This window comes from Plectropomus leopardus, chromosome 8, assembly GCF_008729295.1.
Source record: "Plectropomus leopardus isolate mb chromosome 8, YSFRI_Pleo_2.0, whole genome shotgun sequence".
Lineage (NCBI taxonomy): Eukaryota > Metazoa > Chordata > Actinopteri > Perciformes > Serranidae > Plectropomus > Plectropomus leopardus.
In genome coordinates this window covers 26,388,445-26,404,263 of record NC_056470.1, presented here as the reverse complement: position 1 = coordinate 26,404,263, position 15,819 = coordinate 26,388,445, and the positions used below count along the sequence as shown (strand labels likewise).

General features: G+C 42.1%; 1 protein-coding gene across 2 annotated transcripts in view; it reads left to right on the top strand.

Annotated features, from left to right (window-relative positions):
• scube3 (signal peptide, CUB domain, EGF-like 3) overlaps positions 1-15,819 on the top strand; it is a 106,141-nt gene that overhangs the window by 42,237 nt on the left and 48,085 nt on the right. For both annotated transcript variants that reach the window (XM_042491617.1, XM_042491616.1), the window contains exons 4-5: positions 801-935; positions 14,962-15,108. In XM_042491617.1, coding sequence (XP_042347551.1) covers positions 801-935; positions 14,962-15,108 — 282 coding nt within the window. The remainder of the gene's footprint in view (positions 1-800; positions 936-14,961; positions 15,109-15,819) is intronic.

The following is a 15,819-nucleotide window of genomic DNA, read 5'->3' as shown; positions in this document are numbered from 1 at the left end:
TAGACTGAAAAAGCGAAGTGATAGTTTCCAGACTGACTTGCATTTGCATCACCAAATTGGTTTGGTGATGCAATGTTAAATTAAGCTTACATATTAATTCATTATTTAAAAAAATGCTGTAATATAAGATATAATAGTATAAAACTCACTAAAAGGCCATTTTGGTACTTACAGTACATTGTGTTGCTAATACTTAAAAGAGGTGTTCGGGGCACATATAAAACAGAGTTTTGGGAGCCCACTGACAGAAATTTGAGCATCATACACTTGATTTCCAGCATTTCCTTTTTGCATCATTTGTGCCTTTTCTGCATTAATGTATAGTGTACATCTCTTTTTGGTAAAGTAAGAACCCTCTGGTTCTTTTATGCTTTTAATCTTTAACTGAAATCTACACCCATGCTTACAACAAAATACTTTTCTATTGCTGCTGTTACTAATAAGTAAAAGGATCTGAGTTCTTCCTCCACCACTGAGCACATTGCATTACAAAAATCTATATTTAAAATACACAAAATACTGCTTTAAAATCCCCCAAATTTATACAATTTAGAAGCACAGTTGGATCAGAAACTCCTTCATATAAACAATCACTTTTGCTCTACATACTATGTAATTATACCTCTAAATATGTGTGTGTTCCCACAGTCTCTGTTCAATTATGATTTACAGCGACTCGCCCATTAAACGGGTCATGATTTGATCCCAGACAACCTTCAGACAAACGATAATCTGTGCAGCATTTGTTCCATCTTGAAGTGATCTTATTAATTTCGCTGTGTGCGTCTGTCTCCCGGCAGATGTGGATGAGTGCTCAGAAGGCAACGGCGGATGCCAACAGATTTGTGTCAACATGATGGGCAGCTACGAGTGCCGGTGCAGAGAAGGCTTCCTCCTGAGTGACAACCAGCACACCTGTATCCAACGTCCTAAAGGTTAATCATGCACACAAACACACACATTGATGATTTATGGAAAATACCAGGACACATGTTGGATATTACGAAATGTGGTGAAAGCTCATTACTTTGTGCAATGTCTGGAGGATGATGCAGTCGAATTCGTATGTAACATGCTAATGTTCAGGTCCAGGTAGTTTTGAATAATGTGATGAGTTGTGCAGATTTAAACTGAGAGTGGGATCGGCCCTAACAGGCCTAAATGAAAGGTGAGCAAAGGTGGGTGTCTCCAGTCTGAGGGGGGAGAAAAAAGAAGAAGAAGAAGGGGGATAAATCTCTTTCTGTTTTCCTCCCACCCTTTCAAATTGAACCAATCTAGTGCTTGGCAGCATTTTAAGGTATCAGTGGTATGAGAGTGGCCTTTGGGGGACTTTGAGCAGAGAAAACAATTAAAGGTGTAGCCTGGGGCAGACACACCTCTTGTTTATAGAGCATTCCTGTGGGATGGAGACGTGACAGCAGAAGGTACAGAGCCAACCTGCTCTGAGGCTTACTCATCAGACACTGGAGCGCTGCAGACATGCATACATTTATAACGTCATAGCTGTATCTTAAGCACAGCAAGCTGTCAGGAAAATATCTCTATTATGCATCTTGTAGCAGACAGTGCAGCATTTTACAAGCCTATAAAACAACAGCACAGTGGCTGCAGTCTTTAAAATCCATTCTAGTTTTCTTAAGATTGCATAAAACAATATATTTTATAGCATTAAAAAGATCAGTTCATCAACTTGAGCTTGTAGTTGTAGCTTTTAAATAAGAACTGTGCTACAGTTGCTGTGTGTATCACTCAGCTGTGGTAATGTGAGAGTGTTTTTGTTCAGTTTTGCAGTATTTTTCACAAAACCTGTTGAATAGTTTCAGTCTTTCCATTCCCAGTGCCAAAGACATTTTTGATAGAAGTACAAAGACAAAATTAGCTTCACTTAGAGTTTTCTTCCCAATGAATCTTATAATCATGCATGCACTGAAGGCCAACCTAAAATTCTTTTAAACAATGATGATTCCACATTGTGCTTTTCCTTTTTTACAAGGGAGTTTCTGGACATAGTTGTGGATACAGTGTCTAAGAGCAGGCCTCTGGGTGGGCGTTTCCCATGGCAACAGTTGATTGACAGCTTTGCACTGGGGTTGCTTGGAGACACAATGTCAGTTTCTGTGATGAGTGATCGACTGGAGTGTCTCAAAATCTTAGGAATGATACAAAACATTATTTCCCTCTTTTTTTTAACAAGCCCACATAGTGTGAGCTAACTGCTGTCTGTCAGTTTCAATTAGTTTTGCTTTAGATAGCCCAACACCCATTAACGGGAAACAAACTTGTTCATTTTTAAGAACAAATTAAAAATGACATGAAATACCTGAGGCCTTTTCTGTTAATTGTGTTGCTGTATTGACACAGTGAGTTGTAGCATCACATGTCAAAGTGCTATCTATTCAAAGGTGCTGAAATTTTGAGCTGTACATTATTTTGCCTTGCATTTACGTCAACCAGCCAAAGCGAGAGTGGGCAAGACGGGAGGAGAGACCATAGCAACAGGCAGCATCGAGGAGTGTGGCCGTAGCTGTGATGGAAAATGCTAAGAAGTGTCCAAGACAAGTTTCTGTAATGGAAGTTCCAAATAAAAAAGAAAATAAACATTTCAGAGGAAGAAAGTAAAAAGAAGAAGGCAATCAATGCCTGGAAAGTCTGTTTTTTATTTATATAGTAGCCCAATATCACAAATCACCAAAAATGTACTCCACCTGGAAAACACTAATGCGGGGGCGGCAGCACTATCACAGCAGAAGAATTAGAAAAATAAAAGTAATAATTTTTCAGTTTAGGTAACTGCACAAGACCACTAATACCACAGATTTTCTAGCAAATAGATATGATAATTTCAGGTCAACTTTAAAAGTAGGCATGTTTTGCTGCAGTAGATTTAGGTCATTGAGATTGTGACTCTATCCTTGATTTTGATCCCTGTGCTGTTTCGTGTTGTGCTGTTGCTATGCTTGTTGTTTGTCACACCGTACATGTTGCACAGCGCGCCCTGCCTCTGTTCTTTGTTTGGTTGATTCCTCCATAGATCACAAAAGCAACATCAGAGAAAATGAACAGCTGTTATCACGAAACACATTTATTCGATGAGTAATTATCCAGCTGTCTACAGATTCCTCGGCTCTGCAGGTTTGGACCAGGACTGCGTTGTAGATAGTTTTGGTTGCTGAGGTTTGCAGCACTTGTCATTCAGAAAGCCCTGACTGCATGTACAGTAGTGCTGCGAGTGACTCTTCATCACTGACCTCCTCTTTTGTAAGGCGACTGCTCGTGCTGGGAGTCATTAGGCTGTGATGTCCCCTGGATGGTGAACCGAGGATCTTGGAAGTCTGGTTTATGAGATCAGTCTGGCCCAGTGAACTGTCAATGTTTACATTTCATAAACGCGGTGTTATTTGAGTGGAGTGAAAAGCTGGATCATGTGTTTCAAAGCACTACTACTATATCTGTCAGACTGGAGCACCGATCCAGTCTCACCAAGCGCCCCCCCGTCTCTCCTTTACCTCCTCTCTCGTCTTTCTTTCTCGATAAATGCCCTCAGTTCCTGTTAATCTTCCATTTTCATATTAAGTTTGTCTTTATTGCTTCCAGATGAGACCCATTTGGATCAAGAGATTAAAGCTGCCATAAATCTACAAACTTCCTTCACTCATCGGATAGCCGCTCCGTCATTGTTTCATTATTTTTGAAAGACTAACAGACAGAACAACCACTCATCTGCTTATTATTACTGCTCTTATTACAACAGTGTGTGACTGAAGGGAAAATGGAAGTAGTGAGGAAGTGGCTTGCCGAGTTATTGGACAATAACCCTGCAGAACTGCTGCAAATATCACTTTCCTCGCTTACCGAAAAAATTACGCACAAGTGGGAAAAAAATCATTGAGAAAATTAAAACCGATCTAATCTCCCAGCCAAGTCGGTTTTAGTGGAACCCTCCATCCTTTTCTGCGAAGGCTCCTCTTAAAGAGCGAAGCCTGGGGTGCAGTTTGCTCATGAGCTTTATTGTTCTCATTAAAAAGACATCAGCTTTCCATTTCTTTCATTAATGGGTCAGGTGTTCCCTGGGCAACTTCTGTGAGTCTTTCTGAGGACAGTGGAGAGCTGGTCACTGCAGTGTATGTGGCTAACAGTCTGTTTCCCTTGCTGGTAGGAAGCCCTTGTTAGCAGTGAGCCTGTGCCAATTAGGCAGCAGGGGTCTGCCAGCCTCTCAGCTAATGACAAGGCTGCCGCTGGCCTGTCTCTTATTAGACCTGCCCCTGCCCCCCTGAGCAGGAATAACTTCGGCCAAATGAAGGCTCCATCATCTGGCTGGCCAAAATGTAACAGTTAATTTATTCTCCCCAAACATTTCTCCCAGTCAAGAAATAAAGCCTTTGAAAGGCCAGCCAAGGTGCTTAGTGGTTGATAGGAATGCCATTTAGGTCAAGGAGGGTTCCACTGCTTTGCATTTGATTTATTGTCTCTTTTATATAAGAGGATAACGGGGACGTGCTAGACTGTATGTGCGTGAGACGGGACCCAGCACATTGGAATTTCAGGCCCAGTCAACCCACACATCCATAATTTCAGTCCTACACGTTTCTGAATATGCGGTGTGGCAATTACCTTAAGTGTGCACTGATGGGCTGTTATTTAAGTCATATGTGTAATCAGTCCTACTATCTTGAGCTTAAAATACACAGTTTGATTATATGATTTGAAAATTTAATCATCAGCTCTGCAGAGTTTAAAAAATGCAACTTTTAACAAGAAGTTGAGTCCTCTGGATCAAACTTCTGTCACTCTGCCAATCAATATGGCGCAAGCGTGACTGGCATTGTGTGCAAAGCTGCTGACTAGCAGCAAGGAGTCTAAAAGTTCACACCAGCATGATGGTTACATTACGGCATCTGAAGCTCATTGTGGGGAGAACTTTTGATTACATGAGCCCCCGAGGTTTTACTGTCACCTTTCACTGCTGGAAGAAATCGGTTGATGGGCAACTGCACTCAAGTCCACAACCCACAGACTGAATATAAAGATGGATGACATGACAGCTCCAGGCCCCCAGGATATGTGCCAGGCTTTAAAGACAAGTTTTGTTTTGGCCAAACAATGAAATTAAAACATTAAAGTCCATGATGCCATAGAGCCTCAATAGGCTTTTTTTTCCATAGACTTACATTGCAAAAGAAACATCTGTAAATCACTGTATACATTTACACATTACTTTTAAATGTAAAAAATGTATTACATTTACATTTTTAGCACCATAACTCCTGTGAAATGACTTGTTTCCAAGGTTTAAAAAAACTTTATTGTCTGTCACATGTGACAGAAAATTGCCTTCGGTAAGGAGGAACATGACAACGACATGAAAAGGCATTCACACCCATGAGTCTCACGTAAAATCACAAGTCAAACAACAGACAGAGCCTCAAACCACGAGTCGCCTAAACAGAAGAGCACCCAACCATGCCATGCCATACGCTTAACTATCAGAATTTGATTTGTTTGCTCCAATAGTATTTTAACAGTCGAGCAGAGCTGCAAAATTAAAATAATTTTATCCCCATCAAGTTAGCAGAGGGCTAAAGTGGAAGTAGCCAGCTCGAAAGGTGGAAGTCTTGATCACTTGCTTTACGGGCCCAGGGATATAAAAGCAGTTTTGATCATCTGGGTAATTTTTTATGTAGCAGTTTTTGGCTTCATGGGCCACTGAGAAACCACATTTTTTTCCAAAGATGGTTGTTGTCATTTTAGGTAGTTCTTGTCACCCTGATGTTTAAGTTTGATTTAAATAAGTTGTCTGATGCTATAAAAATGGGCTTTGGCACCATGAGTTACAGCTGTGTGTGCCAATCAGTGTCCTCACAGTCAGTGGTGCTGCTTGTGATTGGTTGGACGGATGTTATTGGGCAGGAACGTAGTACAGTGGAGATTTCTATCATGCATATTCTGGCTTCACCTCTGATACCACCAGAGCAAGATAGCAGTGGCTGTATCTGGGAAATTTTGCCTCCTTTTACTCCTTGTACTGTTGGAGGAAGTGGAGACATGCCATCCATCTTTATATACATCCTATGGTGCAGCCATACAACGAAGATTAACATACTGATGATTAACGGTAAGCAAGGTTTGCTGTCAGGATGAAACTCTATTGTTAAAAATATGTCTGGTATCACTTTTTAAACAGAAGTCTGACAAACATAAAAGAAAGATCAACTTTGTGTTCATGGTCACCAAAGCAGGATACTTATTTTACCATACTAGAAAACAGTTTCCTCAAAAAATTGTTGTTTTCTATCAGTCACCTGACTGTGGATATATGCGTTGCTCTTTTTCTTTACAGTAGGACTTATCGTTCCAGGAAATGTTTACTTTGTCAATGAAAACCTCTTCCTGTGTTTACAGCTTTCATTAGCTTCCCAAAGGGGTTGTTACCCTTTTTGCAGCCAATCCCTTCTGTCCCTGTCTCTCTCTCTCTCTCTCTCTCTCAGATTCAACACAATGGACATGATGGACACAATCGTACACACATGAAACGCACACAACTCACAAGTCATTTTCAATTTAATCCTGCTGGAGGCACATTCGGACACGTTTTGTTATGGCATTTAGATGCAGACCGTGGCATGTTGACTTCAGGATATGTGTTCTCTGTGCTGGCCAGAGCTGCAGCAGTGCGAGGAATTTTCCAATAAATGTGATCAAATCCATAATAAATGTTCGCATCATATTCTCAGTTAGTTTTGCTCTCCAGCCATTACATTCCTCCCGTATGAAATCAGGCATGGGGTCGCTGAACCCTGTTTTATTGATGTTTTGTTCTTATCGTAAATGGATAAAATAGCCTATTTTTCTTAGAGTGTAATATCCATTTAGCAGACTGTTTGCACATTTTAATTTCATGAAGTAATGTGCTGCTTAAGGGCCAGTTTCCATCATTCCAATGATGCAATGTTTAGTGCTGAAAACTGAAAATATATAACTATTTTTAAGTGCAAAAGGAGATTTCATGGGTTTTTATGTGCATTCGTGTGTTGCTGTGTGGATGTCCCACTGTGTACGCCGACACGGTTCTTACATGTTCCCCCCGTTGGTTCTCAGCAGGCCTGCCTGCCTGTCTGTGCATTGGCCACAGAACTGTTTTTACAAGTGCAAAAGTCGCTGCTCCATTGCTCTGCAGCCCAACCGTATAACCAGGCTCTTTTCCTATTCTAGGGAAGTGGAGCGAAGGGAACGCCTCGTGCTCCCATTGCTACCTATTAAGTCTCTCCCGTAAGTCCCGCAGCAGAGACATACAGGACACTTTCTTGTCACTCTTGTCTTTGTTGGTCCACCCCACATTTGTTCTTTTTGTCTCTCTGTCTCTACGTTGTCGTCCCTTATCTTCCTTCTTTGTCCAGACTTTACCAAGCCCATCCCCCCCCCCACTCCGTCTCCCCCACCCTTGAACAAATATACATCAGTGGCTCAGGCTTTAGCAAATGTTGGCTGCCTTGCCACTGAATACTCCATACCTCATTTGAGACGGGCATCCCTTTTGCTCGTGGGTTTGTTGAAGGCCATCTCTAAGCTGGCCGGCCCAGCATGCTGCTGCGGACTGCCTGAGTGCCAGTGGGGTTTTTCCACTAACACTTGGCTGTCATGGCTTTAACCAGAGGGCCAGACTGAGCTCTGTGGAGACAGATGCCTTCTTCAGCTGCCTCTCCCCTTTGATTTTTGGAAAGAATGTGACTGTGTAATAACATACTGTATCTCATATCTTTTGTATGTCTTTATTAAAGAAGGCTCTGCTGTGCTGTGCTGCTGCTGTGTTGGCTCTGCTGTTGGGAGGATGCCTGGCTCCTCTGGGACTGCACAGTGAGGTGACCTTGATAGAATGAGAGGAGGAATGAAGGCGAGAGTGGCACGTCCCCAGCAGGTGCTGCACAACTGTGTGTGACACAGATGGGCAGACGCACACAAATTCACTTGCAACCTGCATACATTATGCAAATTTCACCTGTGTCAATGCATACACATACATTAATGCAAGTTTTCAACTGCCATACTGTCTATTTTACCTCAAGTACTAACTCTTAAAGGGATAGATTGGAGTTTTTGAATTGGGGTGTGTGTGAGTGTATTTATCTATAGCCAGTGGATTACATACAGGAGATGTCAGTTGGCATGCACCCAGTTTGACAAAGAAGTTAACCAGTATTGTGCTGGGGACTGTAGTTAGCAGCAGAATGTATTTTAGCTACCTAAAAAACCTCCTACCTAAAAAAACAATAAATACCAGTTTAAGTGTACGCTATATTGAAAGTATTTCGCTGTTTTACCTTTCCGTCAGAAAGCCTGTTCCAATGAGAAAGCCATTAATGGCTTAAGTTCCCCAAATCCAAATCCACCAGACTCCTTTGACAAAACCAGCAATATTAGCTCACTGAGCAGTAGAGTGCTGGTCTACCACTGCCTTGATCAGTTAGTTAGTTAGTGTTATTGCATGACTTTGGTTAGTCTGAACTTACACTTTTATACGCCAAAGCCACTCTATAACACAAAGAGATTAACCAACTGAGGAAGTGGTAGACCAGCAGCTCCTGTTTTCAGCAATATTAAATCACTGTTTTTCTCAATGGAGTCTGGTTTTGAAGAGAACAGTATAAAAGCTTTTCTTTTTGTTGGAAATCATGGTCTGACATTAAGATGAAGCAGTGAAAATACCAGACTCCAGCCTGATGTGATATACTGTCTATGGATAAATACCTCATACTGCCCCACTTAAAAAAAAAAGCCAAACAGAACTATCCCTTTAACACAAAACCAGTTTCAGCTGATTAGAAAACTAATCTTGCTGTGTGTTGGAGCTTAATGGTAGCTGCATGGGCTTTGTTTCAATCTCAGGAGCACAATATACTAATAATTTTGGCAGTGACATCTATCCGTCCAGAATGCTCTGTGTTGTCTTTTCCACTCTGCGGTCGTTTATGCTTTCAGTGGCTCGTCTCTGAGAAAAAGGGAGTGAAATGAGCAGCCTCAACAAGGCCTTGGGGAGCTGCAGAAAATCGGCGCTCGCACAGCAGACCAAACAGTAGCACTTGGGTGGATTCTGTCTGCTCTCTATGAATGGAGTCAGAGAGGAAGAGTTACTTCCTTGACCGGCTGACTGCCCCGTTGCTCCGTCTGACCATCTGCGTCGCAGCTCAGCCCAACCCAATCCGGTTCAGCTCCTTTCCCATTCTCCCTTTCATGCGTTGACATTTTTATCCTCCTATTAAAACTTTTAAGGGCCCATTATCTAAGAGGAAGGAATGTTGCTTTAATAGTGTGGTGGCTCCATGCTTAGGCCCCTTCTTTTCAGTTTGTAACCAACCAACACTACTAGCTGCTTAATGTTCTCCAGCCAGCGTCGAGCAAAGAGGGGACCGTCTCCCCTCTGAGACGTATGACAGCGGCTCAGCGTGGACCATGAGCCCTCTTTTCACTGCACTCAGAGCAGACTATAAACCCTTGGCATGCCTTCCGCTACTTCAGCCTCATTGTTTCAGTCTCTCCACGACATGCTTCTCAGGTTTAAGAGAGCTTGCAGCACTGTGGTGAAGAACTTGTGGCCGCCTTGGATCTTTTGTTCAAGGATCTTGTTCATCGACATCTTAGCTGGAGCACCCAACTTTTCTTCTTTTGCACAGTCCCACATGTGATGTTGAAACCCTGCTGTAGAGTTTACTGCTGTTTGTTTTCTTGGTGGGCAGCAGCCTGGAGCTCTTGTGTCCATGATACAGATGTTTTACTACCGAAGAAAATATGTCTCCAGTAGATTCTTTGAGCTAATAGCTGGTCTGATATTTCTGAGAGAAACAGCTTGTTCATTCGTTGCTCACAAGGGATGGAGTTTAAATTGGCAGCCACTGGCCGAGAAAGTGATTTGAGCTCCAATCAATCTCTCCACACAGGTATCAATTTAGACTGACTGGCCCACAGGGGTCGCCATCGTCAGTAAATCCTTATGTACCTTTGCTTTTTTTCCTCTTGTTGTCCTGACCTGCTATTTTTCAGAGGTGGCTTTTTGATGTGACCTGCACTTAATTCAATGTCCTGCAGGGGCTGCGGCAGACCTCACATATTAAGCTGAAGTTCCACCGAGTCAGTGACAGACACAGATTGATTCTGCTTCAACAGATCGAAAAAGACTTTACTGTGGTCACTTTATCCCGAAAAGTTCATGCTGTTGTTTTTTCAGGAAAGAACAGGAAAAGTGAGCTTTTAGCAGTCTGCATCTAACTGTTTCTGACTGTTCAGCTTTTAATAAATAATAATAATAACCAAAGTACTTAACTTTGATTGTTGCTTATTTAGTTGTGTTTATGCCTCAAAGAAATACTTCAGATTTCAAGCCAAGTTTTCAGGCGCTTTAATGATTATTTTGATAATATACCAAAAAAATGCATCACATCACTCTTGGCATGCAATTATATGCACTACAAATGCAATTACTGTAAATATAATCATATGATACTTGGATATTTGGATCCTTCAAAGCAGCGGTTCTCATAGTTAGATATCTGAGCCAATTAAGGGAGCCAGCATATGATTGAGTGATGCACAGGAAAAACACAGCTGAGTTGTCCACCAAAATGGCTAAATTTAGCTAACAGCGCTAGCATAGATGACAGAAAGTAATTCCTTCAACACTTGTGAGGTGTCAGTAGTTACCATGCAACTCGTAGCTTTCTACAGCCCCAGAGATCACACAGTGTTGCCCCAAGACCTGTCATTACGCCATCTTTGCTTTTTTACACAGAGCCAAAAAATGTCAGCATAATGCCACTCCGATATGAGATTTTAGATATCATGCAGGCGTGACATAAAACACAAAAGCATCAGCATCTAATGTGACACGTAACATAGATGTTGGGCAACGCTTTCAAAAAAATTGCAGTTGCATAACATGGTGACATGCAACAACAATCATGTACTGTTCCTGTCACACAACAGTCGATCCTGCCCAAACAACAGCGGCCAGTATGTAATTTTAGACAGCATGCCGGCATTGTGGAAGCAAAAGAGGCATGTGTAACACAACAGCATTTGCCTTTGGCGTGACATATAATATAAACGCAGAGATTTATGAACGATAACAATGACATAACATGGCAATAAGAATCATTTACCATTAAACAGTTATACTGCAATTGATCTCGCCCTCTGCACGGAGTGTGAGAAGCTCCTGGCCCTCATTGTCTTTTAAAGTTTTGGACATTTTTGGCAACTGTTCTTCTAGCTGAGTTTTATTTATTTATTTTTTTAATCTCCTGGCTGTGGGTTGCACACAAAAAAAATCTTAACATTACATCCATTTCATTCTGCTGCCTCTGTTACTACCTTCACTGCTAGCTTAAAAGTAGAACAACTCTGTCACCCCTTTTTATGTTCATAACTTTTATACAGAACGGTGAGGCAATGATAGCGTTGAAACATTTCTGCCTGGAGCAGGCAGTATAAAGGGGGGCGTTGGGGGGCGCAGTTTGATGCAGTAACCCCGTAATGTGTTAAATGTGTAGTGTGCATAGTGTTGTATTAAAGCTACTGAAATTGAAAATATGGAATAAAAAGCAGAACATTAAAATGCATCAGCAGAGAGTTAGCTGAGACGCTGAGCTGAAGTCTGTACAGTAAATATGAAGGTCAAGAAATAAATAACTAATTTTACTAATTAACATGTTACATCTTGTTTGTTTATCTGTACAAAAGAATTTGTGTAAAAACAAGTTTTAATTTTTAATTGCAAGGTTGTTTTTGGATTAAACAAAATCTTTATGCTAAGATAAATTGGCCATCAGAGTGGTGTTGATATTAATTTTTTTAAAACTCTCAGCAAGAAAGCAATTACTTCCCGAAAATGTTGAACTTTTCCTTTAACACACAGTCCATTATTGGGCGTATAGGACAAAAAGGGATTTACTGGCTTCTTGCAGCAGCATCACCTCTCAGAGTTGGTACAGAGGTCATGACCTGTCCTTGTGAGGATACAATTGTGGCTGTTTTACAGAGGTAGCACTCCCACTTGTTTTCTTGGTTAATTGCAGACAGTGTTCCCTTTTTACCACAAGTGCAGTAGTTTCGATGACGCCTGTCCGTGTTAAGCTGTGTGAAAACCCACATCCAGTCTGGTCATTCACTCTGTAGACTTTGGACTCTGTTTCCTGTCCAGTTCTCTGCCTATAAAGTGAACTGTGATAGTTTTTATTAGTTTCTACATATAGAGTTATATTTTATGGGTCAGCAGATTGTTTTAGTGGATCGTGGCTCATATTATCTAACGTTTCTTTCTCCTTCTCTTTCCTGTCCACCTCCTTATGAAGGGATGTTTTTCTTTCTGCTTCCCATCATTTAGTAATGATAAAAACTGGAGGCCTTTGGCAGCCAGTTAGAGAGAACTGCACACGCTGGATGATAGCTGAACCCGGCCCAGAGAAAAGGGCCATTGTGTCAACACTTTGGCTTTTATTGGTCCTCGGAGAGACGAAGGCCCAGGTTCTGGCCCCAGTCAGACATGTTATTGATGGATGGTTCTGTTAGCATTCAGGGGGAAAGGGGCTGCATAAAAATACAGGGGGAGTGAAGTGAGTTTTGGGATGCATAATACAACCATAGTAAGTAATCTTTGGTCTTTTGGGGTTACTTAGTTGGAAATTCAATCCTCTGTTAAGTTCATAGATGTCTGTTTCTTGCTCCAGATCGACACAAAGCCAAGGAAAGGGACCATTGAATTCCACATCCTACTTAAATATCCACATGACTCGCTGTGAAATTTTCAGCGCTTTTACAGCAGCTGCTCTGTTGATGCTCATTCATGGTCACTTCACTCAGTCCTGCTGTGCCTTTTTAATTTCTGCCTTCAGAGCTAAAGCGCTGGCCCCAGTGTTTGTTCAGTCTTTCTGAGGCAGGGAGGGCTGTCGCTGCAGTTAGTGTCTGATAGTTCACCCCATCTGCAACCACGACAAGAGCTCAGACAGGAAAGTCTGAGAGGATTGTATGACCTTGTGACACTTGTTGACAGACCTAGAGTGATGGAAAGTATTTAACCAGGAGGTCAGAATTGTCTATCACACTCAGTGTCGTCAGCTCCTTGAACTAAAGAAGGACTCAGAATAGATTTTAGCCACGAGTGGAAATACATAGAAGGGCAGGTTCTTGGCAAAACATATGGAAAACAAGAGGGCATAATTAAAGGAGGTTATAGTGGCAGGAGTTTAAGTACATAAATAAGTAATTAAGCACAGAATGATGTGAAAACCCGGTTCTGTCGAGCTGAGATTGTTTTCTCCTCATAGCCCTCGGGGCAGGTACGTAGAAACTATATGACAGCCCATGCTCTTCAAGACTGACACGTTTGGACTTTAGAGGAAGAGTGTGCAAGGTTATATGAGCTTTACTAGGTGTTGACACTTCCACGCACATATGCAAATGCTTACATTTATAGCAAAAAAAAAGTTGGCTAATTAAGAAAGTTAGACCTCCAAACACCCTTCATTGCGACAGCAGATTTAATGAGACATTAATGGAGATGTCCTCTTGCTCACTGCCTCCCCATTTGCAAGAAGAGAAGGATACGGAGAGAGATCTGTTTGGTTTTTAATGAGCCAGAGAGCCGGGGTTTGTCACTGCGTCTGTGGTGGTGGCGGAGTTTCACAACGAATAAGTCAAATATCAGTCTTCTCCCCGCAAAGGAAGGCAGCAGGATTATTGCAGCCGAGGGTCCATTTGTGTAATAATTCATGAGTCATGGAAGTGCACGCTAGGTGTGTGTCGTACCTCTTCGTGAAACATTTATGCATCACACAGGCATTATGAAGCTTCTGCGAGCCATGTTAAGTAAAGCTTTTGATTTTTTTCATTGTCTTCATTTTAGAGGTCTTACTGAAGTGATTCAAGCCTGATGACTCATGATCACTGACCCCCTCATTTCATGCAATCCCCTTTGATCTCAGTGTCTGCTGGGAGAATTTAACCAAGGAGTTTTTTTTCTCAGAGTGTCCCTCCTTTCTTTTCTTTATGGGGGGATTACCTCAATTAAAATTACAGGTCTACAGGATCAGCTCCTGCTGGGAGTTTTATCCTTTCTGTAGGCTGCCTCCTTTTTTATAGCCTGAGCCGAGTGAGCATGTCCTAACAAGTGCTTGAATCTTTGTCAAAGGGGTACTGGGCATGTCAGTCACCAGCAAGTAGGCATATATGTGACTCAGGGTCAGGAGGCGTGAAAGGCATTTGAGCATTTTTCACTCCTCATACCAGCTCTGTGACATCAAAGTTAAAACCTGAGTTTTCTGAATGGTGTTTGGCTTTGAAAATGTGTGTAATCTGTCAGGCAGTTAAAGGGATTCTTTGCTGACTTTCAACCAGCTTTGTATCATAACGATGTGAGTAGTATGTGTAAATGAACTATGGTAAATTTCCCTCCATCTAACCAGTGCAGTGCCTAGATCTCCTTCGGATGACACGAAACATATCATTTGGTGCGCTGGAGTTGCACTGGCTCTTGGGTTGTTCGCTAGAAATACAGAATGTGCTTTTGCATTTTCTTATTGCCCGCCACCCATGCCACCACAGCGGACACAAAAAGTATAGAGGCAGATCAAGAGACAGGTTTCAAAGGGTTATTTGTAATTAGAGATGCTTTGTTCTTAGCTAGCCACCATTGTGTCAAATGGATGAGATTGCATTATGTCACCCACCAGCGGAAAGGTGCATTGGTCCGGCACGGCACAGTGCATTCTGGTAGTTGATAGTTTTCTTGCTCTTGATCAAAAGCGAATGCCACAGTCCTTTTTCTCTGTTTTCTCTGGTTATGTAGCACCAGTTTTAAAAGTATTTGCAACTCTCCACTGCATAAACGTCCTAGTTTTATTAAAAGGCCATCTTTCCAGCAGTGAAATACTTCTTTAAGAGATTAACTCTCTCCTGGTCTTGCCTTTTCTTTTACAGTACAATCAGAAGGTGCAAAAGAGGGACCCACCTGCATGGACAAGAATCACGGCTGTGCACACATCTGCAGGGAAACACAGAAGGGTGGCATCTCCTGCGAGTGTCGACCTGGATTCCAGCTCACGCGTAACATGAAGGACTGCAAATGTAAGTCATGTCAACCTGAAGCATAGTTCCCCTCTGAAATACACACACACACACACACACACACACACACACACACACACACACACACACACACACACACACACACACACAGGGAAACACACCAGAGGAAGGATTTATAGGCTCCTCATGAAAAGGTGATTGGGGTTGGAAACCTGCCGATGATGGATAATTGCACTCATTCCACAAATGCCTTCCAACAGATTTAAAGTCGGCTACTGACATTTAAGTTACATTACCAGAGCCGTGACTAATCTTCCGAATAGTCCTCGTAAAGAAAAACATGTTTATCAAATAAGGAGCGATCATTTACACAACCAGGGCAAGTGTGGAGGTTACTCGAAGGGGACGGCTCTGATGGACAGCGCACACTTCCTGTTGCTGTGCAACGGAGATCATCCTGTCAGAGCTGGGGCCAGGGCTGATGGGGGATTTGTCTGTGTTTGGATAAGGATTGGAGAAGTGTTATTCTATAGTTTTTTTTTCTGTGACAGCCCAGGATAAGGGCAAGAGGCGCTGGGATGGTAGGGTGCAGACAGGATGGCGGTGGAAGCCTCGGCTCGTTGGTGCTCTTTTTCACTCTGTCATCACAGGTGTGTCAGAAGTGCCAGAGTTAATGCTCCCTTCGTCCCCCTGCAAATAAATGTATTTGCACTTAAAGATTTGTAGACATACAAATATATTATGTGCAAC